At 44.2% G+C, this 22,034-nt stretch overlaps 2 protein-coding genes across 9 annotated transcripts in view; both read left to right on the top strand.

The window, feature by feature from the left end:
• LOC137348191 (nebulette-like) overlaps positions 1 to 21,717 on the top strand; it is a 120,453-nt gene extending 98,736 nt beyond the window's left edge. For 4 of the 5 annotated variants that reach the window (XM_068013543.1, XM_068013552.1, XM_068013527.1 and 1 more), the window contains 9 exons: positions 72 to 182; positions 1,513 to 1,623; positions 10,619 to 10,723; positions 10,947 to 11,051; positions 17,247 to 17,351; positions 18,282 to 18,374; positions 20,785 to 20,877; positions 21,073 to 21,165; positions 21,480 to 21,717. In XM_068013543.1, coding sequence (XP_067869644.1) covers positions 72 to 182; positions 1,513 to 1,623; positions 10,619 to 10,723; positions 10,947 to 11,051; positions 17,247 to 17,351; positions 18,282 to 18,374; positions 20,785 to 20,877; positions 21,073 to 21,165; positions 21,480 to 21,590 — 927 coding nt within the window. In that variant the 3' untranslated portion in view covers positions 21,591 to 21,717. The remainder of the gene's footprint in view (positions 1 to 71; positions 183 to 1,512; positions 1,624 to 10,618; positions 10,724 to 10,946; positions 11,052 to 17,246; positions 17,352 to 18,281; positions 18,375 to 20,784; positions 20,878 to 21,072; positions 21,166 to 21,479) is intronic. The other variant, XM_068013536.1, reaches the window with a different exon arrangement.
• The window catches only part of nebl (nebulette), a 433,041-nt gene that overhangs the window by 346,968 nt on the left and 64,039 nt on the right, over positions 1 to 22,034 (top strand). The gene's annotated exons all lie outside the window — the stretch shown is intronic.

The raw sequence follows: 22,034 nt of genomic DNA, 5'->3' as shown, positions 1-22,034 counted from the left end.
ATTTAGTTCAAATGCAACATCCTAAAAATATTTGTAAAAGATGAGTTAAACTCACTCAATTATCTTTTCAGAAAGAATATAGAAAAGATTGGGAAGAAAACATAAAAGGAAAAGGACTCACTTTAGTAGAAGACACACCTGACATGATTCGAGTCAAGCATGCATCCCAGATATTAGATGAGGTAAATGTACCCAATTTTGATATGATCCAGTTGTTACTGCATTCAAAATATATCTCAGATTGAACCTCTCTCCTTTGCAGTGGAATTGAATAAACAGTTTAGCTAATAGTTAGCATCCTGCACTGATTTATTTTACAAAAGATGGCTTAAACAAACTACCTAAAATTTTCTTCAGAAAGAATATAGTGTTACAACCAGGTGAGAAAGGAGTCTAGGGGTCCCCTCTCAGCCTTCACCTGGTCTTACCGTAACAGGGTTTAATTTTAAACACACCATGTTTTTAGCTCCCCCTTAGTAAATCCTTGTTCACCGCTTTCCAATTATAAGGCAAAGAAACCAGCACAAACAGGCTTTCTTAGGTTTAAAGAAGAAAAGTTGAAATTTATTAAACTTGAACTTAAACTCTAATTCGGTTAACGCCTAAGGATACATGATGTGCCCACGCTAGCATGCAAATACAATACACACATGCAAATAGAGACAGAAAAGAGCAGAAATAAAGTGGAAAAGCTTGAGGCAATATCTGAAGAGTTTTTGTTACAGTTCTTTGAGCTTATTGTAGAGTCCTTGATTGTAGGTTGATCTTGCTTTTCATTGGGGCCCAGTATTCGTCTTAAACCTTGTTCGCTGTAGGAGCCTTTTCTCCTTTGGGGTTCATGTGTCTTCACTGGATTCAGAGGCTTGCGAGAAAGATATGGGAGCAGACAGGAGAGATCTTCTCAATCCAGGAGTAAACAGTCTTACTGAGTTCAAGCTCTCTGTGGCTAGTTCAAAAAACCCTGGAACAGCCAGTTAGTCATGTGACCAGCTGGTCCAACTCGTCCTGGCCCCTGTGGTTTGCATCACCCCAGCAGGCCCTGGAATGCACTTCCCCACCTCCTCACTGTCTGGTGATCAACATCTATTGTGGGTTGAATGTGTCAGGAAATGGCCCTTTGTCTATACAAGCACCGTCTGTTAGTTTTTTCCAGCCCTGGCTGATCTGTTCAACAAGTCATTTCCTCGCTCCAGCAACAGTTCAAAATCAATGTTCACATGACAAATCCAGTGTGCCTCATTCTTGGCAGATGGGGTCCTGCATGACAATAGAAAGGACTGGGAAGAAGCTGTAAACGCAAAAGGACTCACTCTGCTGGTGGGAGATACACCAAATATGATAAGAGTGAAAAATGCATCCCAGATATTAAATGAAGTAAATTTACTTGATCATATGATTCAGTTGTTATGAGTTCAAAACATTGCTTGCGAAGTTTCTTCTCATTGTGGTTAAAGATTATATTGTACATAAAGAATGTTTATAAATCCCAGATATTAATTTTCATTGCTACAGAAAGAATACAGAAAGGATCTTGAAGCCAAAATCAAAGGCAGAGGGATGCAACTGAGTTCTGATATTCTTGATATGAAACGTGCCAAGAAAGCATCAGAAATTGTCAGCCAGGTAATTACAGATTACAGACTGGGACCGGAATTTTACCGTCAGGAATCGGGCCCCATCGGAGGCGTCCGGAAGGTAAAATGGAGTGCGATGATGTTGGGTCGGGTCCCCGGCGTCATTACGCGTAGACACCAATTAACCAGCGTAGGAAGTCGGGCGAGAGCGAGTCTATGCTCGCTGCCCGACTACAGGCAATTGAAAGCTCATTAAGGTACTTGAAAAAGCAATTGACAGCAATTTTACGGTGCAGTCTGATTTTACGGCCGTAAATTGGGTCGTGGGGCGTCTCGGGAACCAGGCAGGTTCAAAAGGGCGGCAGGCATTGATTCATGAGGGAGTTGGAGGTACAATTTTTATTTTTGCTCTTTATTAATTCAGATGTTATTTGTGTGTCCGAACAAGGGGTGTTACTTGCAGCTTGTGCAGGAGGGTTCATCTGAATGTTATGCACTGCTGGTTGGGACCCATCTACTCTGAATTATTGGGTGAAAGGAAGGGACTTTCGTAAGCCAGTCTGAACAGCTGGAAGCTAATACCTGTGGTCAAACAATGCTGTACAACAATGGGAATTGTTCACTCTGGTGGTGGATCATCAGATGAGGAGGACTGTGACTCAATGAGGGACTGAAGGCCAAATGGGCAGGGGACGTGCAACAAGCTGCCCCAGTGCATCCTTGTAATATTGGAGGAAGAGCAGGTGGCAGAGTCGCCCGGGAGCGAACACATGTCAGGAGAAGTGCCTACCCAGCAGGAAGGGCATACCAACCACGTCTGAGCTACCTGCAGCTGTCAGAACGCCAGTGCAGAAGAAGACTGCGGCTGTTACGGGAGACTGTCTCATCTCTTTGTCAGATGCTGGCAGTGGATGTTGCCTCAAACTGCCTCAGTGGCCATCCAATGCCAGTCGCTCTAAAGGTTACAATAGCTCTTAACGTCTATGCATGTGGCTCCTTCCAAGCCTCAGCAGCAGACTTGTGCAGTGTCTCACAAGCAGCAGTGCACCACTGCATAAAGGTTGTGACTGATGCATTGTTCCAACGTGCTAACCATTTCATCACCTTCAAGATGGACAACACTAGTCAGGCTGAGAGAGCCAGAGGCTACAGCACTATATCTGGCATCCCAATGGTACAGGACGTGATAGATTGTATTCATGTGGCCCTTAGAGCACCAGCAGGCCAGTCGGGGGCATTCATGGGATTCCATTCAATGAACGTTCAGCTCGTCTGTGATCATCGGAAAAGAATCATGCAGATGTGTGCACGTTACCCTGGGAGTTGTCATGATGCTTTCATTCTCCGAAACTCCCAGGTGCCTGCACTTTTCAGTCCTCCTGACAGAATGGAGGGATGGATACTTGGCGACAGGGGTTATCCTCTAAAGACTTGGCTCATGACACCAGTGAGGAACCCAAGGGGTAATGTGGAGGAACGATACAATGAGAGCCATGTGGCCACCAAAGTGACAATCGAACAAACTATAGGCCTACTAAAGATGAGATTTAGGTGTCTTGACTGCTCTGGTGGATCACTGCAGTACGCACCATCAAGGGTTTCCAGAATTATTGTCATCTGCTGTGCCTTGCATAACCTGGCGATTGAAAATGGAGAGGCACTGGAGGATGATCAATGTCAGCGCGATGTGTCATCAGATGATGATGAAGTTTCTGATGAGGAAGCTGAGCATCAGTCACATGATGATCAGGGAAAGGAAGCTGAATGTAATTTGGCTCTAAGTACGAGAGAGACCAGGGAGTCTCTAATAGGCAGACTTTTCCATTGAGAAGATATAAATTTTCACAAAATTGATATTGCTGTATGAGATGAGTCATTGTGAGGATCTGAGAGGGCAAATTCACTCACCTTCAGGGGGAGAGATAATGTGACGATGCTATCCTTCACATCATGAGGAACACAACCAAGTGTGTGACCTCACATTTAAAACTACTTGTGTTGAGTAGCAATGTTGTATGTGACTTCAGGAATGACATGTCAAATAGTCAAAACACCAAATTTATTACAATTTATTTTCTTACACAAATCAAATAAATAACTTCCAAGTCACCCAGTGAACCAGTAGTGATGCTGAAGTGATTTATAATATCGTTTGCAAGTGCTCATTTGGATGGATGATCCCTCGCCACCAGACACACCAGAGGCAGGTGGCTGATCCGGTTGCCGCCCTGCTTGTGATGACTTTGGCGGACATCCTCTGCATGCTCGCAGCCGTGAGGGCCCCGACATCTCAGGGTTCTCTTGATAAATATCACGAGCACTCTCTAACGCCCTGGGATTTCGCGGTTCACATGTCCCTGGCAGATTGAGAAAAGAGCTGCAGGATGCATCAAAGGCTCCCTGAGAGGAGCTCCCATATGCGATCTACTGCCCGTGTGCCCTCGTGAGGCTTGGCTGGTCCTCAATGGTGACATCAGAGGGATGAGCGGCCTCGACCTGTCGCCAGCGCATCAGATTGTGCTCTCTGGTGCTCTGGTCCAGGGAGGCCACATTCGCTCTGAGATCACGAATTGCATCCAGAACTGGTCCCTCCACTGCAGCTGCCAGTGTTTCAATTGAGGAAGCCAGATGTTCAAATGCCTGAGAATTTGCTGAACTCATACTCTGAATGGATGTCTCCAGAGTATGAGTCATAGCGCGCAACGTCTCAGGCAACTCCGCCAGATTTCCAAGGACCGCATGCTGCACCTGCAACATCGCCCGATGAATGGATGTTCTCAGAGGCACGTCATCAGCTTGCGGCTCTGCACTGGCCTGGCATCCCACACTCCTCCGAGTGTGTGAGGCATCGGCCGATTCTACCTCTGGTGGCTGGCCCGGCAACTGTGCTGTGCTCACACCTGAATATGAATTCGACTCCTCGGACACGCTAATCCCCACCGATGTGTAAGTATTTGCACTGGTACTTGGTGCATTGCGAGGATGTGACGGTGAACCCTCTGAGGCACCCTCCTCCACCTCAGAGGTGGATGGTCGGGCAACGGACACGCTTCCTGGCCCATGCTGTGTTTCACCTGTTGGGAAAATCATATTGATCAGTTTGATCAGCAATCCAGACTTAAACACATGTTTTTGACTCCATTATCGCCACATCTGTGTGATGTAACATTTGAGGGCAAAATTCAGTGGATTTGACAATCACCACACCATTGGCCCACCACCGTTCCCTCACCCACCCCACGTACACTCTTACACCACATTCTGGATCACTCACTCTCATGGCCAGGTCCACCGGCCTCGCCATCTGCAACAGCGCATCCTTCTTCCTCCCCTGCTATCGTCAAAGCTTCTTCCTCCATTCTACTCAGGTATGCCTGACTGGCCACGCCACCACCTGTACAGGACCTCTCTCGGGCATTGTGTGCCCTCTTTTCCTAATTAAACAAAAATACTTAGTTTAAACATATTTGTTGGCATATCATGCAGTCACCCAAAGGGATTGATGTTGCATTTAAGCGCTGTGCCAGTGTTGAATGTGACTTGAACACCTCCGCATCACCGTTCATCTTAGACTTGCCTATCTTGTGTCCCAATGCAAGGCAGCAGCCAAGCAATGATCATACAGAGCTTCCACATTGCATCATGAGTACACATGTACCCTCCCTTGACACATTAATGATTAGATGAATGAGGAATGCCCCTTACCCGGGCAGAGCGAAGCAGGTCATTGAGACACTTGTGGCACTGGATCCATGTCCACCTTACAACGCCATGGCTGCTGACCTCCTCCGCAACCTCCAGCCAGGCCCACTTGGTCACTTGGGAGGGTCGCCTTCTACCATCTGGATTGAATAGGATGTCCCGCCTCTCCTCAACGCCTGAAGGAGGACCTGCAGTGATTCATCCGAAAATCGGGGGGCTGAGCGAATGCTTCTCCCCTCCATCACTTCTTTTACTTCTCCTGTACTCTCCCAGTCCTTCTCTCCTTGCAGGTGTCAAGCCTTTTAATCCACCAGACCTAATGCCACTGATGTCTTAATGTCAAGCCGAGTAAGAAGTAACTGTTCAATTTCATTGCAGTAAACCTGTTTCAAGGGCTTACATCAGCCATTCCCGGATGTGGCCCCACCCCCAATGCTGATTATCATCCCGCCAGCGCGCACCCTTTCATTTCACAGATACACCGCGGGGCCGCTAATTGGCTGCCCCGCGCGTAATGCCGGTGGCCAGGAGACGCGGAGCGGGAGCGGAGCACTCATCCGCTTCAGACGCTCCGCCCCAGAGCCACAGATAACGGTAAAATTCCGGCTTATATGTTCAGTCCTTTTTTAAGTCCATACAAATGCTTTCATATACCACTTGCCTTGATCCTTAGCATATTGTGTTTTTATCCTATAATCATTGATACAATCATAAAATATATTTACCAGAATTTTCATTTACTTTCATTTAATGTAATATTGTGTTGTGGCATTTTGTTGTACAAACTAAAAATATTGTTTGATACTCTTCTAAACACGTGTTAAAATGTAAAGATAGGGTCTTCTTTCTTTGGCCTCCTTGTCTCAAGAGACAGTGGGTAAGCGCCTAGAGGTGGTCAGTGGTTTGTGGAGCAGCGCCTGGAGTGGCTATAAAGGCCAATTCTAGAGTGACAGACTCTTCCACAGTCGCTGCAGATAGAATTGGTTGGCGGGGCTATTACACAGTTGGCTGTCTCCTTGCACTTCTGTCTTTTTTCCTGCCAACTGCTAAGTCTCTTCGACTTGCCACTCTTTAGCCTTGCCTTTATGGCTGTCCGCCAGCTCTGGCGCTCACTGGCAACTGACTCCCATGACTTGTGGTCAATGTCACAGGATTTCATGTCGCGTTTGCAGATGTCTTTAAAGCGGAGACATGGATTTCCGGTGGGTCTGATACCAGTGACAAGATCGCTGTACAATGCATCCTTGGGGATCCTGTCATCTTCCATGCGGCTCACATGGCCAAGCCATCTCAAGCGCTGCTGGCTCAGTAGGGTGTATATGCTGCGGATGTTGGCCGCCTCAAGGACTTCTGTGTTGGATACGGTCCTGCACCTGATGCCAAGGATTCTCCGGAGGCAGCGAAGATGGAATGAGTTGAGACATCGCTCTTGGCTGACATACGTTGTCCAGGCCTCGCTGCCATAGAGCAAGGTACTGAGGACACAGGCTTGAAACACGCGGACTTTTGTGTTCCGTGTCAGTGCGCTTTTTTCCCACACTCTCTTGGCCAGTTTGGACATAGCAGCGGATGCCTTTCCTATGCGTTTGTTGATTTCTGCATCGAGAGACTGGTTACTGGTGATAGTTGAGCCTAGGTAGGTGAACTCTTGAACCACTTCCAGAGTGTGGTTGCCGATGTTGATGGATAGAGCATTTCTGACGTCCTGTCCCATGATGTTCGTTTTCTTGAGGCTGATGGTTAGGCCAAATTCGTTGCAGGCAGCCGCAATCCTGTCGATGAATCTCTGCAGACACTCTTCTGTGTGGGATGTTAATGCAGCATCGTCAGCAAAGAGGAGTTCCCTGATGAGGACTTTCCATACTTTGGTGTTCGCTCTTAGACGGGCAAGGTTGAACAACCTGCCATCTGATCTTGTGTGGAGGAAAATTCCTTCTTCTGAAGACTTGAACGCATGTGAGAGCAGCAGGGAGAAGAAGATCCCAAACAGTGTAGGTGCGAGAACACAGCCCTGTTTCATGCCACTCCAGATAGGAAAGGCGTCTGATGAGGCGCCGCTATGCTGAATTGTGCCTTTGATATTTTCATGAATGAGGTGATGATACTTAGTAGCTTTGGTGGACATCCGATCTTTTCTAGTAGTCTGAAGAGACCACGTCTGCTGACGAGGTCAAAGGCTTTGGTAAGATCTATGAAAGCAATGTAGAGGGGCATCTGTTGTTCGCGGCATTTCTCCTGTAGCTGGCGAAGGGAGAACAGCATGTCAATGGTGGATCTCTCTGTTCGAGAGCCGCACTGTGCCTCAGGGTAGACACGCTTAGCCAGCTTCTGGAGTCTGTTTAAGATGCCTCGAGTGAAGACTTTCCCCACTATGCTGAGCAGGGAGATTCCACGGTAGTTGTTGCAGTCACTGCGGTCAGCCTTGTTCTTATCGAGGGTGATGATTTTGGCATCGCGCATGTCCTGTGGTACTGCTCCCTCATCCCAGCACAGGCAAAGCAGTTCATGGAGTGCTGAGAGTATAGCAGGCTTGGCAGTCTTGATTATTTAGGGGTAATGCCCGTCCTTTCCAGGGGCTTTTCCACTGGCTACAGAATCAATGGCATCACTGAGTTCTGATTTTGTTGGCTGTTCGTCCAGCTCATCCATGACTGGCAGAGACTGGGCTGCATTGAGGGTGGAATCAGTGACAACATTTCCTTGGAGTATAGTTCTAGGTAGTGCTGCACCCAGAGGTCCATTTGCTTGCGTTGGTCAGTGATTATGTCCCCGATTTAGACTTGAGGGGGGCGGCATTCTTGACGGTTGGCCCAAAGGCTCTCTTCATGCCATCATACATTCCTCTGATGTTTCCGGTGTCGGAGGCCAGCTGAATATGATTGCATAGGTGTTGCCAGTAGTCATTTGCACAGCGCCTGGCTGTTCTTTGTGCAGCGCTTCTGGCTACTTTAAGTGCTACGGATGTTAACTCGCTGGGGGCTTTCTTGTAGTTCAGCAGTGCAATGCGCTTAGCAGCTATGACAGGTTCCAGCTCTTCAAAGTGAGATTGAAACCAGTCTGCATTCTGCTTCACGTTTGCCAAAGGTGGTCATTGCTGAGTCATAGATGGCGTCTCTGATGTGGGCCCACTTGGTCTCTGCATCCCCTGCTGGAGTGTTTTGAAGGGTTTTTTCAAGTGAATTTAGAAACTTATGTAACAGCTGTGGATAAGAAATTCTGTTAGTGTTAATGCGCGGGCGGCCCTTTTGCTTGGAGTGATGTAGCTTCTTTGGTTTGAGTCTAATTTTGCTGCACACCAGCGAGTGGTCGGTGTTGCAGTCCACACTGTGGAAGCTGCGTGTGATTTGGACACTGTAGAGGCTCGCCTTGTGACAATGAGGTCCAGCTGGTGCCAACGTCATGATCGTGGATGTCTCCATGAAACCTGGTGACAGGGTTTAGTATGAAAGAATGAGTTGGTGATGCAGAGGTTGTGATAGGTACACAACTCCAGCAGTCTTTGTCCATCCTCATTCAACCTTCCAATGCCATCGTGCCCAAGGCAGGAGGGCCATGAGTCATGGTCGGCCCCAACCCTGGGGTTAAAGTCCCCCAGCAGGAACAAATGTTCGGTATTAGGAATGCTACTAATGATATTATGGAGTTCCTCATAGAACTGGTCTTTAACTTCAGGTGGGGAGCAGAGTGTTGGAACATAGATGCTGAGTAGGTGTACTGGACCAGAGGCGGTGAGCAGTCGGATGGACAGAATGCGTCCTGAGTCATTTGAAGGTGGCTCTATCATGCTGAGCAAAGAGTTTCTGATGACGAAGCCCACTCCATGCTGTCTTGGTTCTTCAGGATCCCAACCCTGCCAGTAGAAGGTGTAGTCTTAATCTCTTAGAGATCCACTCCAGCAGGGAGGCTGAAGTGCTGCAATGTCCACATTGAGTCTACTGAGCTTGTTGTTAGTGATGGCGGTCTTCCGAGAGTCGTTGATTTGTGTAAGGTCTTCCGACAGGCCAGAATACATAGTTCTGACATTCCAGCTTGCAAAATGAAGGGCTGGTACCTTCTTTCCTTTTTTTGTCGTGCTGTTTGGTGTGGTGTTACAGTTCACTTGTCAGGCAATGACCCTGAGCTCCAAGCACCCATTGAAGCAGGTGGACTGTGGCGGGACAGAACCTTTCTGACCGGGGGCTGTCCGGTTTGAGGCGGGCTGTAGCTGTCCGGTGAGATGCAATGACCTCTCCCACTGAGAAAGGCAACCCGTGGCACCCAATCTCTACACCAATTGAGCTGGACTTTAATCTGTACCTGCTGCCTTCCGTGTTGTTTAGATCGCTGTGAGGCGACTATGGAGTGACCTCTCCATGGCGCATGCCTGGGTGGAATGTATGGAGGTTGTAAGTTGCCCAAGCTTCAAAACCTTCCTAGTGGGGTCCAAAGGAGTGCAGACCATGACGTTTGGCACCAGTATGGCTGCAGGAACTGCCAGAAACATGCCAAAGGTGACACATGACCGCCTTAGTGGTTCTGCTGTGGATTTTCTGTTAGGGTTTACTCCCTTAGCCTTGGTCTCTCCCGAGACGCCCACAAGGCAGTGAGTGGGGTTGTTAGCTCCTATCCCTGAGCAGGGGCCTTAACAACCCAAGAATTTCCCGATATGTTACAGGATTTTGGTGGTTTGTTTACTACTCCTGAGACTAGTCCAAAGTGTACCACAGCTCTTAGGAATTCATATTCATTTCCTTAGTTTCTCAGCTGTCTTTTGAGGTATGAGATCACCTCCTGAATTTGGTCTTCCCAGCTTGAACACGGGCTTGTTTCAAAACAGAAAAACCCCTTATTCCTGATGCCTCTTTGCTCCTGAGTCCAACTAACTTCCAAAAGCCAACAGCTTTTCCAAAAGCCAACTTGCTTTTCCAAATGTCAGCACGCACACAGATCAAAAAATCAACAGACGGCCCCTGCATCGTCTATCTGCATAGCTTGTGGTACACGTGGGATGTCCATGAGAGCTCTGAGATTCGGAGGGATCTGGGTGTCCTAGCGCATGAATCGCATAAGGTTAGTATGCAGGTACAGCAAGTAATTAGGAAAGCTAATAGAATGTTATTGTTTATTGCAAGGGGAATTGAATACAAAAGTAGGGAGGTTATGCTTCAGTTATACAGGGCATTGGTGAGACCACATCTGGAGTACTGTGTATAGTCATAACATGTAACTAATTGACTGTGAACCTCCGTCCTGAGAATGTCAGGCACAATGTAAATGCAAGTTCCTTTTTCATGAACCAATGGAGATAACAATAATGGATTCTGAGTATGAATTTACTAAGCTGCAATTGCTTTTTATTACAGGCAGTGTATAAGCAGGCATCAGACTTGGGACAACATAAGTATGGAACTGTAATGGACACACCAGAGTTGATGCATGCTGCACATGTCAAAGGCATTTACAGTCAGGTAGGCAACAACTAGAATGAATTATGTTTGAAAAGTAAAAGAATGGCTTGTAAGACAATAACATGCCAGTGTTCAAAATTATAAAAGAAAACTGAATTAAAAGCGGAAAAATACACAGCAGTTTGTCAGCATCTGTAAAAATAAAAAAAAGTTATGATGATTATGATTTCATTGGACTGACAGCTCAGGGTTAACCTATAATCATAATTTGGTTATCCAACAGAAAAAATACAAAGATGAAGCAGAAAAGATGCTAAGTACATGCACTACTATAGTAGATTCTCCAGAAATAGTGAGAGTTAAGAAAAACCAAAAAATCCTTAGCATGGTAAGTATGCATGTTAGTTTTGCTTTTAGTAATGCATGTCAAAATTTTGAGGGTTATTCTGGTGAAAGGATGAAAAGAGATGCTAAATGTGCTAATAGACACACTACAGGCTGGATCTTGTTCTCCTGCCGCCAGGAGCGGTGACGGGTGAACAATATGGCGGCCGCCACGCATGGATCCTGCGCCACTGCGATCTTGCGTCCAGTGGCTACGTAGTAACGCACGGTGGCCGCTGCTCCCAATCACGTGATGGGGGTGGCCATGGCGACGCCATTCATGGCGTCACCTGATGAAGGAGCAGGTGCAAGCACCATTTTTAAAAGGCTGCAAGCCTTGCAAACTGCATAACCTGGTGCAGAGATCACCCCTCCCACCCCCTCGGTGGCACCAGTTCTCCCTGGACGAGAAAGTAAAAGTGCATGAGTGCCTCACTTTGCGCTGAAGATCGGGAACTGAAGGTAAGATTGCTGCAGATTACATTTTAATTAACGCAAAGATGTAATTTAAACAATGCAAACTCGGGTCCCGTCGCAGAGTGGCAGAGAGGCCGCCACGGAGCTTTGCCGACTCCGGGAAGATCGGATCCGACAATTCCAGCGTCGGGTTCCGTGGAGGGCTGCTGCCCCTCCGATTCTCCATCCACCCCCCCCCACCCCCCTCCCAGCCATGGAACCCAACGTTGGACTGGGAACAAAATCTAGCCCTACATATAGGTTCCATGCATCCACTTCCACTGAAGGCGTGGAATGCTATGGCTGACACATACTGACAAGTTTCAAGATGACTCAGGGATCGAGGGAAATGGTGCACAGGTTCTCGGAAGTGACAATGGAGGTCCTGAGGAGGAGGGTTGTCCTGTACACAGCAAGGAAGGAGTCCAACTTGCCCTAATGTCCCTCTCTCCTGCAGCAGCTGGTATTGCTCTGCCTGGGCTCACGTCCTCCTTCCATTCCTCCTGCAGACCAAGGGGGACCCCTCGCAAGATGTCCATGACCAAGTACTCTCCTTTTCCTCTTCAGTTTCCTATAAGATGTTCACTAAGGTAGAGTTCCACAACACTCACTCTTTTTAGATGAAGTCCTTAGAAAATTCCCAGAATAATTCTTGAGAGTGTTGAAGTCTTGACAGTGTCTCCTGATGTGTTTCAAAAATCATCTTCAAATATCCGGCATCAAGTAACAGTTAAAGGGATATACTTTTAAATAGTGCTGAAATCCTCAGCAATGACGAGTTTACTCCCAGTCAGCAGGGTGCTGTTAGGAGAGGGTGTTGGATGTTGAGCCACCAAAATGCCAAATATCAGCTACTTCACGATCCTCTGGGTGAAACTGACATTTCAGCTCTTGATCCCATCTTCATAACCTCGGAGCACTTTAGTGCCTGAATGAGCTGTTGAAAATTGCCTCCATTAAGAAACATTTCCCTCTGTTTTCTCTTTGCCTCTTTATAGCTTAATGTTGCATTCCCTTTTCTCCAGTCCTTTGGAACAGCCCTTGTTTCAAAGGATTTCCTAGGCATATCCATTAGGACACGTATATTTTCATTAGTTACTTTTTCAAGTGCACTAGAGTGCAATTCATCTAGACCTCGGGACTTGGCTTATTTCAGAGCCTTCAGTCTTTCTATTGGTTATGACTACTTTTCATTGTAGTCTGAGAAACTCAATCCCAACAGTAGGAAGGGTGTCTATGGTTTCCTCCTTTGCCACAGACATACAAAAATATTTGTTCTAATTTGATCAACTGAGATAATGTCCCTTTGGAATCTTTCAGGGGTCCCTTTATTTCCCTGATCATCTACTTGCTGCAAATGTATGCATCAAAGCCTTTCACATTATGTTTCATATTTCCAGCAATCCTATTCTCGCTGTGGGCAATTTTCAACTGTCGGCCTCCTGTTTCTCATTTAGAAAATGGTTGGCCAAAAGATGAAAATTTGGGGTGGGGAGAGGGGGAGTGTGGGCATGGGAGCGCAGTGGTTGGGAGGCACTGTCTAATGTTGCTGGCACTGTCTAATGTTACCTCCTGATGTAATATTTAGCTGGTTCCGTACATGAGTGAGCAGTGCAGGTACCTTTTTCCAGCGGAAGGCTACTTATATATGCAAATGGGAGTCTTGTGTATTCCTGAGTGTGTTGCGTTTCCTCTGAACTTCTCCCTACTAATTATCTGATGCAGCTTTCTCTCCCACCCTCCAAAGCCTGGAGAACTTAGACACAAGTTAGCAAGGACTCAAGTGTGCTTGGCGATGTTGCTGAAGTTTAATTACCCAAAACCATGCAGTCTAACTGTACAGACGACTGGTGAGCTTTCCACTTATCTCCAGTTAGGACCACCTTGCCTATTAGGGCATTGGATTTCAGGGTTATCTGAAGTGAAATAGGATGAATTTCAAGCATCAGAAACAGAGATACCAGTCTGGCCACATAACCCAGTCATCAATAGTACTCTGGCATCCTGCGGATCTGCCTGATTCAGGTAATAGATTACCAAGTCTGCCATAGAGGATTGATTTGGTGGCAATCTTGGATTGCTAAGCATATCCTTTTGACCTTCAAAGAGACTCATTTACCTCTCTGTCCTTCCTGCAATAGTTAAAACACAAGTGAACCATAATAAGTACATCCAAAAGTGAGGTGAGAAAGTCAAGTGCTGATTGTGTTGCATCTCTTTCAAAGTGTGTTTTCATTTTTTTAATTAGTATTTTTATTTCCAATTATGTACCCTTAGCTCTGTGAACCATATGATTTGAACTAATCATAGGATCCTGGTTTGTATCCAATAAAACATTTACCACCAACTAAAAAAATTGTTCAAAAATAGCATCAAACCACTGTATGAACATCTTACTGGTGCTTTATTATGCATAGAGATCATTTTGGATAATATTCATGCCTGTTTGTAAATTCCAATGCAACTTCAATATGACAGTACATGCTTACTGCTGATGACTAGAAAACAATCATTGGGAGAGGGAATCTAACTAGTAAAAAAATCTGCTTACTCTGTTCAGCATTAACATCTCAAGGAATCGAATATCATGGTAATTGCACTGTTTATAGTTTTGTAATGCTCTAGGATAAGTAGTGGAGGCAAAAAGGAAAACAGGTGCTCGCGGTAGGCCAGAGGTGGGCATTAAGGACAAGGCCTTACCCAAAGATTCAAAAAACATTGGCGGCCTTACATAGGATTTCATCAGATGAACAGCAGATGTGGAAGTTTAGATTTTCTATGGTGGGATTGCTGATGTATCTGCAATGATAAACCCTTGTGTAAAGGATGGGGGGTAAATCACCAAATCAATCCTCTATGGCAGATGAACCGGAAATAAAGGTACTAAATTGAGGGAAGGCCGATTTCAATATGATAAAACAGGATCTGGTCAAAGTGGACTGGGAGCAGCTACTTGTAGGAAAGTCTACATCAGACCAGTGGGAGTCATTCAAAAAGGAAATAGTGAGAGTTCAGGTCCAACACATTCCCCTAAAGGTGAAGAGTAGAACCAACAAGACCAGGGAACTCTGGATGTCAAGAGATATAGAGGATTGGAAAAGGGAAAAAAAGGAGGTTTATGGCAGATTCAGAGTGCTGAAAACAGTGGAGGCCCTAGAGGAGTATAGAAAGTGTAGGGGGGAGGGGTACTTAAAAAAGTAATTAGGAGAGCGAAGAGGGGACATGAAAAAACACTGGCAGGCAAGATAAAGGAAAATCCCAAGGTGTTTTATAAGTATATTAAGGGCAAGAGGATAACCGGGGAAAGAGTAGGGCCCATTAGGGACCAAAGTGGCAATCTGTGTGTGGAGCTGGAGGACATAGGTGAGGTTTTAAATGATTGCTTTTCATCTGTATTCACTATGGAGAAGGATGATGCTGGTGTAGAGATCAGAGAGGGGGATTGTGATATACTTGAACAAATTAACATTGAAGGGGAGGAGGTAGTAGCTGTTTTAGCAGGCCTAAAAGTGGATAAATCCCCAGGCCCAGATGAGATGTATCCCAGGCTGTTATGTGAGGCAAGGGAGGGGATTGCAGGGGCTCTGACACAAATGTTCAAATCCTCTCTGGCCACAGGAGAGGTGCCAGAGGACTGGAGGACAGGGAATGTGGTACCATTATTCAAGAAGGGTAGTAGGGATAAACCAGGTAATTACAGGCCAGTGAATCTAACATCAGTGGTAGGGAAACTGTTGGAAAAAATTGTGAGGGACAGGATTAATCTCCATTTGGAGAGACAGGGATTAATCAGGGATAGTCAGCATGGCTTTATCGGGGAGATCATGTCTAACAAATTTGATTGAATTTTTCGAGAAGGTGACTATGTGTGTAGATGAGGGTAAAGCAGTTGATGTAGTCTACATGGACTTCAGTAAGGCTTTTGATAAGATCCTGCATGGGAGATGGGTCAAGAACGTAAGAGCCCATGGGATCCAGGGCAGTTTACCAAATTGGATCCAAAATTGGCTTAGTGGCAGGAGGCAGAGGGTGATGGTCGAGAGTTGCTTTTGAAATTGGAAGTCTGTGACCAGTGGTGTACCGCAGGGATTGGTGCTGGGACCCTTTCTATTTGCAGTGTACATTAATGATTTAAACGTGAATATAGGAGGTATGATCAGTAAGTTCACAAATGACACGCAAATTGTTGGTGTTGTAAATAATGAGGAGGAAAGCCTTAGATTACAGGATTATATAGATGGGCTGGTGTGATGGGCAGAGCAGTGACAAATGGAATTTAATCCTGAGAAGTGTGAGGTATGCATTTTGGGAGCACTAACAAGGCAAGGGAATATACAATGGATGGTAGGACCCTAGGAAGTACAGAGGATCAGAGGGACCTTGGTGTACTTGTCCATAGATCACTGAAGGCAGCAGCATAGGTAGATAAGGTGGTTAGGAAGGCATATGGGATACTTCCCTTTATTAGCCGAGGCACAGAATGTAAGAGCAGGGAGGTTATGATGGAGCTGTATGCAACACTATAGGAAGGATGTGATTGCACTGGAGAGGATGCAGAGGAGATTCACCAGGATGTTGCCTAGGTTGGACAGGTAAGAATGGAACCAGGTGAGTGCAGACCCATTTAGTCAGTGGTGGACAAGCATTGGAGGAGGATGGTGTGGTCAATTGTTTTAAAGGCTGCCGACAGGTTGAGAAGGATCTTTGTCACAGCCACAGAGGATGTTACTTGTGAATTTGATAAGAGTTGTCGCGGTACTGTGGAGGGTCAGAAACCTGATTCAAACATGGCGTTCCGGAAAGAAGGGTACAGATTGGAGAGATGACAGCATATTCAAGGACTTCGGAGAGGAAAAAGAGGTTGGCAATGGGGCTGCAGTTTGCAAGGACAGAGGGATTAAGGATTTTTTTTGAAGAGGGGGTAATGACCGCAGATTTGAATGAATGAGAGACAATACCTAAAAAGCGAGAACAGTTAACAATATCAGCTAACATGGGAGCTAGGAAGGGAAGTTTGGTCATCAGACGTGTGGGGATAGACTCAAGGGAGTAGGAGGTGAGTAGTTGCATGGACAAGATGAGATTGGAGAGGATATGCAGGGATTTCGGAGAGAAATTAGAGAAAGGTTTGAGTTCAGGGCTGGGGAAGGGTGGAACCTTAGAGAAGTTTGGCCCAGTGGACTAGGGGAAGGGGCAGGGATAGCTGATCAGATGATCTCAGTCTTAGTGACAAAAAACCAATAGGTTACTGTGGGACAAAAAGCCCACATTTTACTCCATAGAGTAAACTATCAGGTTGTGCCACTCCCAAGATGTTTAATAATCCACAGTTAACCTCGAATAAGAACACGAGAAATAGGAGCAGAAGTACAGCACATGGGCCCTCGAGCCTGCTCTGCCATTCAATACGATCATGGCTGATCTTCTACCTCAACTACACATTCCTGCCTGGTCCCCACATCCCTTGATTCCCTGAGAGATCAAAAATCTATCTCTCCCAGCCTTGAATATATTCAGCATCTGGGGAAGAGAATTCCAGCGATCCATTTTTGATCACCTCTGCTGGTTCAATTTCGGCATTGTGATTTACAGGATTCGACTATTTAATTTATTTCTTATTATAGTTGTGATATGACTGTCTTAACTTGCTGGGTGCTGTAAGTTACTAAGTGCCACATGGTGAAAAAACATTTTTTCATTGGTATTTCTCCACTAGTTTATTTCATTTCACTTTGTGTTATAGCTGGAGTACAGAGCAGACTTACAGTTGCTTAAAGGCAATGTAATAACTGTAAATGAAACACCAGAAATCCGTCTGGCCAAAGAAAACTGCAGGAAGTTCAGCAATGTAAGTTATTTTTACTCCGGAGCACTTGCAATCGTCCTCCTCTCCACTCCACCTCTCCCAGGACTTAGCTTCAGGCTGCTGCCGGCAAGTTAAGTACCCTATTTTCATTTATTGGGTGAACTGCCTGTGATGGGTGCTTGCAGTTCGCCTCATTTATTGAAATGAGGCCTGACGCCCAATTTTGGGCAGGCTTTGGGCCTCCTGGGTGGCCGCGTTGTCGGTTCCCAAGAAAGGACCATAACCAATTTCCACCTCTATGTGACCAACCACTGCGCTGAAAGGAATATTAAGTAAAAATAAATGCAATTAATAACGTCAGACTCTCTTGTACTATATCCCTTAATCTGGTGAAGGTCAGTTATTTTTTGTCAATCCTAAATTTTCCTGGAGCTTAAGAACGCTATTGCTTCTGAAATCACATAATTCATTTGCATGAACTTGCTGTCTGTGATGACACCCCACTAAAGAGAAGAAAACTGAAAGCAGCAAATGGAACTGTGTTGCTATGCATTTATTCACAATAACAAAGCCTGCATTGTGTTCTAGGTAGTTACTCATCTTTGGGTTTAGCTGTTGCCATTAAACCCACAAAAGTGTTGCTGTCATGGGTTATGATATAATTTCAGTCCGTTGATGTGCCACTGCCTCATAATATGTTCAAGACTCTGAGGCATTGTCCTATATATGTCTTTCTTACCATAACTGGTAAAATCAAAGACGTTGGGTAAACTGAAAGCATTTCATTTTAGAGCACTGCTTAGATAACAAGATTTAATGTAGAGCTCATTTAGCATATGTACTGCAGACGTTCTGCTCACTAATCAAACCACCGATTCATAAAACCTCAGAATACACACAAACTGCCTAAACTGTGCCTTACTGGTGATAAATATCTTTTCCTTTTGTTAAAATATATTTATTTCATTAAAGGTGCTGTACAAGGAGGAAGTAGGTCCTGGTACAGCAATAAAAGAAACTCCAGAAATAAAACGTGTTAAAGAAAATCAGCAGAATATTAGTGTGGTGAGTTGGTTTAATAATTGTTATTTCCTTCTCTTCCCTTTCCGTCCCACCCATGCTCCTGTTTATGGTTTGTCCTTACCTCACTGAGAAATGAACTGCATATGGGTAATGTCTCAAAGTACATATTAACTATAATTATTTATGTAAATGGAACTTAATGATATGAAGGATAATGGGCTGGAAAAATAATGGTAGTTAACAACACATCCTGTTATTAATGCACAAAGTGGCCAGTTAATTCAGGGGATTAAGAGATACGCCGTGAGTTGCATATCTTCAGAACTTGCGGGTTGATTTACGCCACTCTACTTAGACCTTTCTTCGGAACAAGGTCATTGGCCTGAAATGTTAACTCTGCTTTTCTCTCCACAGATGCTGGCCTGACCTGTTGAGTATTTCCGGCATTTTCCACAGCAAATTATTTGTCATGGATTCTTCATGCACTGAAGTGCAATTTTTCTTGACCATTGTTAGTGTATAATCAGGCGGCCATTCAGTGAGTGTTTTGCTTTTTAAAAGCTTTGCTTGTGGATTGTCAAAACATTCTGTCATCCTCAGCTGGATTCCTGTCTGAAAAAAAAACAAAAAAAACCCAGGCTGTAGCCATGCATATAAATGCCCAGGGAGCTGTTGTTACCTGTCATGATGAGCTCAACCTCCACTGCTGATAGCACTGCCAGGAAAAAGGGCAGTTTGGGAATTGGCTGTCAGGTTGATACAATAGTCATTCCCACCCTTCCACCAAAGCTGCGAAGATTTGTAAAATTGAATGTTAGTTGGCATTTGCCATTTTATTGCTAATACATAAACTTCATTTATTACCAATGGTAACACCACTGCAGGGGTTGGATTTCCTTTAGTGCACAGTCCAGGACGCTGTCCGACGGAACATGTCATCTGGCCACCTGGCAGTCCTGCCGGGAGGCCTAAACTATTTTGAGGACATTGGGTTTAGTAGGCTATGATGGGGCATAATCTGTAGTGGGAGGAGGAGGAAACGTAACAGTGACCCAGGCTGAGTTTGTGGAGCCTGGAGGAGCACTCCTGCTCCTTTAGGCTCCTCACAAATGAAGAGCTCACCTTGAGAGATCCTGTTTGGTTGGGCTGCCATTTAATATTAGTCAGAGCATGCACAGCTCACGGTCCACCCTGTTCTGTCCAACAATGGTAATCAGGGTCATAAGTCCCTGATTAATATTTTAAATGGTCCCGCTGCCTGACTCGGTGCTATTCTGACTGGCTGGTGGTAGGCGTAGAGAAGCTTTGCCATGAGTCATTGCCCACCATTTTTGGGGTGCTACTACACCTTTTCCATCAGGCAAGAGGCCTAAAGTTCAGTCACCAGTTAACTCCTGTTGGTAAACATGTGCAACAGGACCGGGGCAGATGTGTTTGAACAAACAATTAAAATTACACCCTTAAAATATTTATAATACATTTTGAAGCTACTTATCCAAATTTCCTAATCTAATCAGCTATATTTTACTCAGTCCAAAATTTCTATCTTGCATATTGCTTCAAAGCTGACTTACATAATTGTTTTATATAATTCCTCAATACTGTTGCTAAGTTCATTTTCAGCTTTTACTTGCAGGCTGCATTTGTTATACAGATTAAATGTTTAATTTCCTTTTGTAGTTGGTATTTACTGAATGACATTTTTCATCCCAAATGAATTTGTATTGACATTGAGGAAATATGTAAAACAATATAAGCCACTGCTTATAACCAATAAGCAAGACAGACATTTTGGATTGAGTAAATTAGGTTGAGAAAGTTGTATAAGTAGCTTCAAAATATATTATAAATATTTTATAATGTTTCCATGTGGTTTTCATAGTTCATCTTTCAGTTACTGCTTTGTAGGTGTTTTGACTGATAGGAATGGGTAATAGTGCTGTGGAGAGTAGCAATTATTTTCAGATGTCTATTCCTTCTATTTTCGATTAGTGTCCTCGTTCCTTGGGTCTTTCCTGGATTAAAGAACCCTTTAAAGCCTTGTTTTTTTCAATTTAATCCTCCCATAAGCAACACTTTTTAGGTCATAAAAAAGTAAACTGAAGATCCTTTTGTTGTGAATAAGGGAATGCAGAATAAGGGAATCAGTTCTGAAGAAAGGCCATTGCCCTGAAACGCTAACTCTGTTTTTTCTCTCCACAGATTGAGTCTGACCTGCTGAGCATCCCCAGGATTTTCTGTTTTTATTTTTAAGGCGGAATATATGTTTTATAAAAATTCATGATTAGAGTACTTACCTATTTTCATATGCTTACATGTTCCTTAGAAAATAAATAAGCAGCCAAAACTGGGTCTAATTAAATGCTTAATATTGCAAAGTCAAGGCTAATGAGCATGACAAATTCTTACACCTGTTGAAATGGAACAGTTACACCCTTTTTATTTTAACTAGGTAAAATACAAAGAAGAAATTGGACAAGGAACAGCAGTTCCAGATCTTTATGATTTAAAGCGAGTCAAAGAGAATCAGAAGAACATCAGCTTGGTTCGTTTATATAATAGAATTAATTTTAAAGGGAGCATTTCAGAGTGAGCCTTGCTATAGAAAGCAGAAATTATTCCTAATTAAATATGTTCAGCCTTTTGAACAATTACAGTCATTTAGTATTATTGCAATGTTTTGTTATTCTACACTTATGGAAATGGGAGAATATTAACCATTCTTATACTTGTATACAAGGCCAAATATAAACAACAGATTGGCACAGGCACTGCTGTCAGTGTTACTCTTGAGATGGAACGAGCCAAGAGGAATCAATCAAATATCAGCTCGGCAAGTCCTCATATATTTTTTTGTTTTTAACTATCGTGTTCTGTTTTTAACCATCTTGTTCTGTGTCTATACATGGTGCTACCCTTCAAAATAGTTGGCTTTCTCACATCAGTATAGTATAATGCTAAGTAGGACTAGGACATTATGACCATGTTTAAAACTACTCATTATTAAACAATGTTTTAGTTAATATATAGACAATCTTTTATTTAAGTCTAGTTACATCCAAGTTACTTATTTTTGCTTGATCAACACATTGTGTATTGCAGGGCTGTGCTCACATTTGTGACCCAATGTTAATTTGTTGTCTGTAGGTGCTGTACAGTAATGACTTGAAGGAAATGAAAGGCAAACCGGTTCAGCTTTTAGACACTCCAGAAATAAGACGTGTCCGTGAAACACAAAATAATATCTCCATGGTATAGTGCAGCAAGCTTTCCAACAGCACTGTTTAACTGTTTTTGTTACTGACTGTGTTTAACAGTTGGTAATGAACTGTGGCAAACTAATCAAAACCGTGTACTAAAACTACATTGACAAATGAACACCTATGGCATGAATCTCTATTTTAATCCTTTCTTGATGGATATGATATCGAAAAGAATGTATCTTAATAAAAATATTAAATAACAACCGAGCTCCTTGTGTCTATTCTGTAGCACAAACACTGCTTGCATAACATGCACATATCTGATCCACGACACACAGTTTGAATGGTTTCAAGCGTGAAGCAATTTGATGGCAGTATGTGTGGTCAGGGAGCTGTGTATGGCTGAGTATTAGAATGTGCGATTGCATGTTTGCTTTTGAGTGTGTATAAATAGAATTAAAAGTATTTTTAATGCTTTAATTAGGTGACCTTGCTAAAT

This window comes from Heterodontus francisci, chromosome 2 (genome assembly GCF_036365525.1).
Source record: "Heterodontus francisci isolate sHetFra1 chromosome 2, sHetFra1.hap1, whole genome shotgun sequence".
Taxonomy (NCBI): domain Eukaryota; kingdom Metazoa; phylum Chordata; class Chondrichthyes; order Heterodontiformes; family Heterodontidae; genus Heterodontus; species Heterodontus francisci.
Note: the sequence above shows the minus strand (reverse complement) of the source record. Positions and strands in the feature narration are given on the sequence as shown.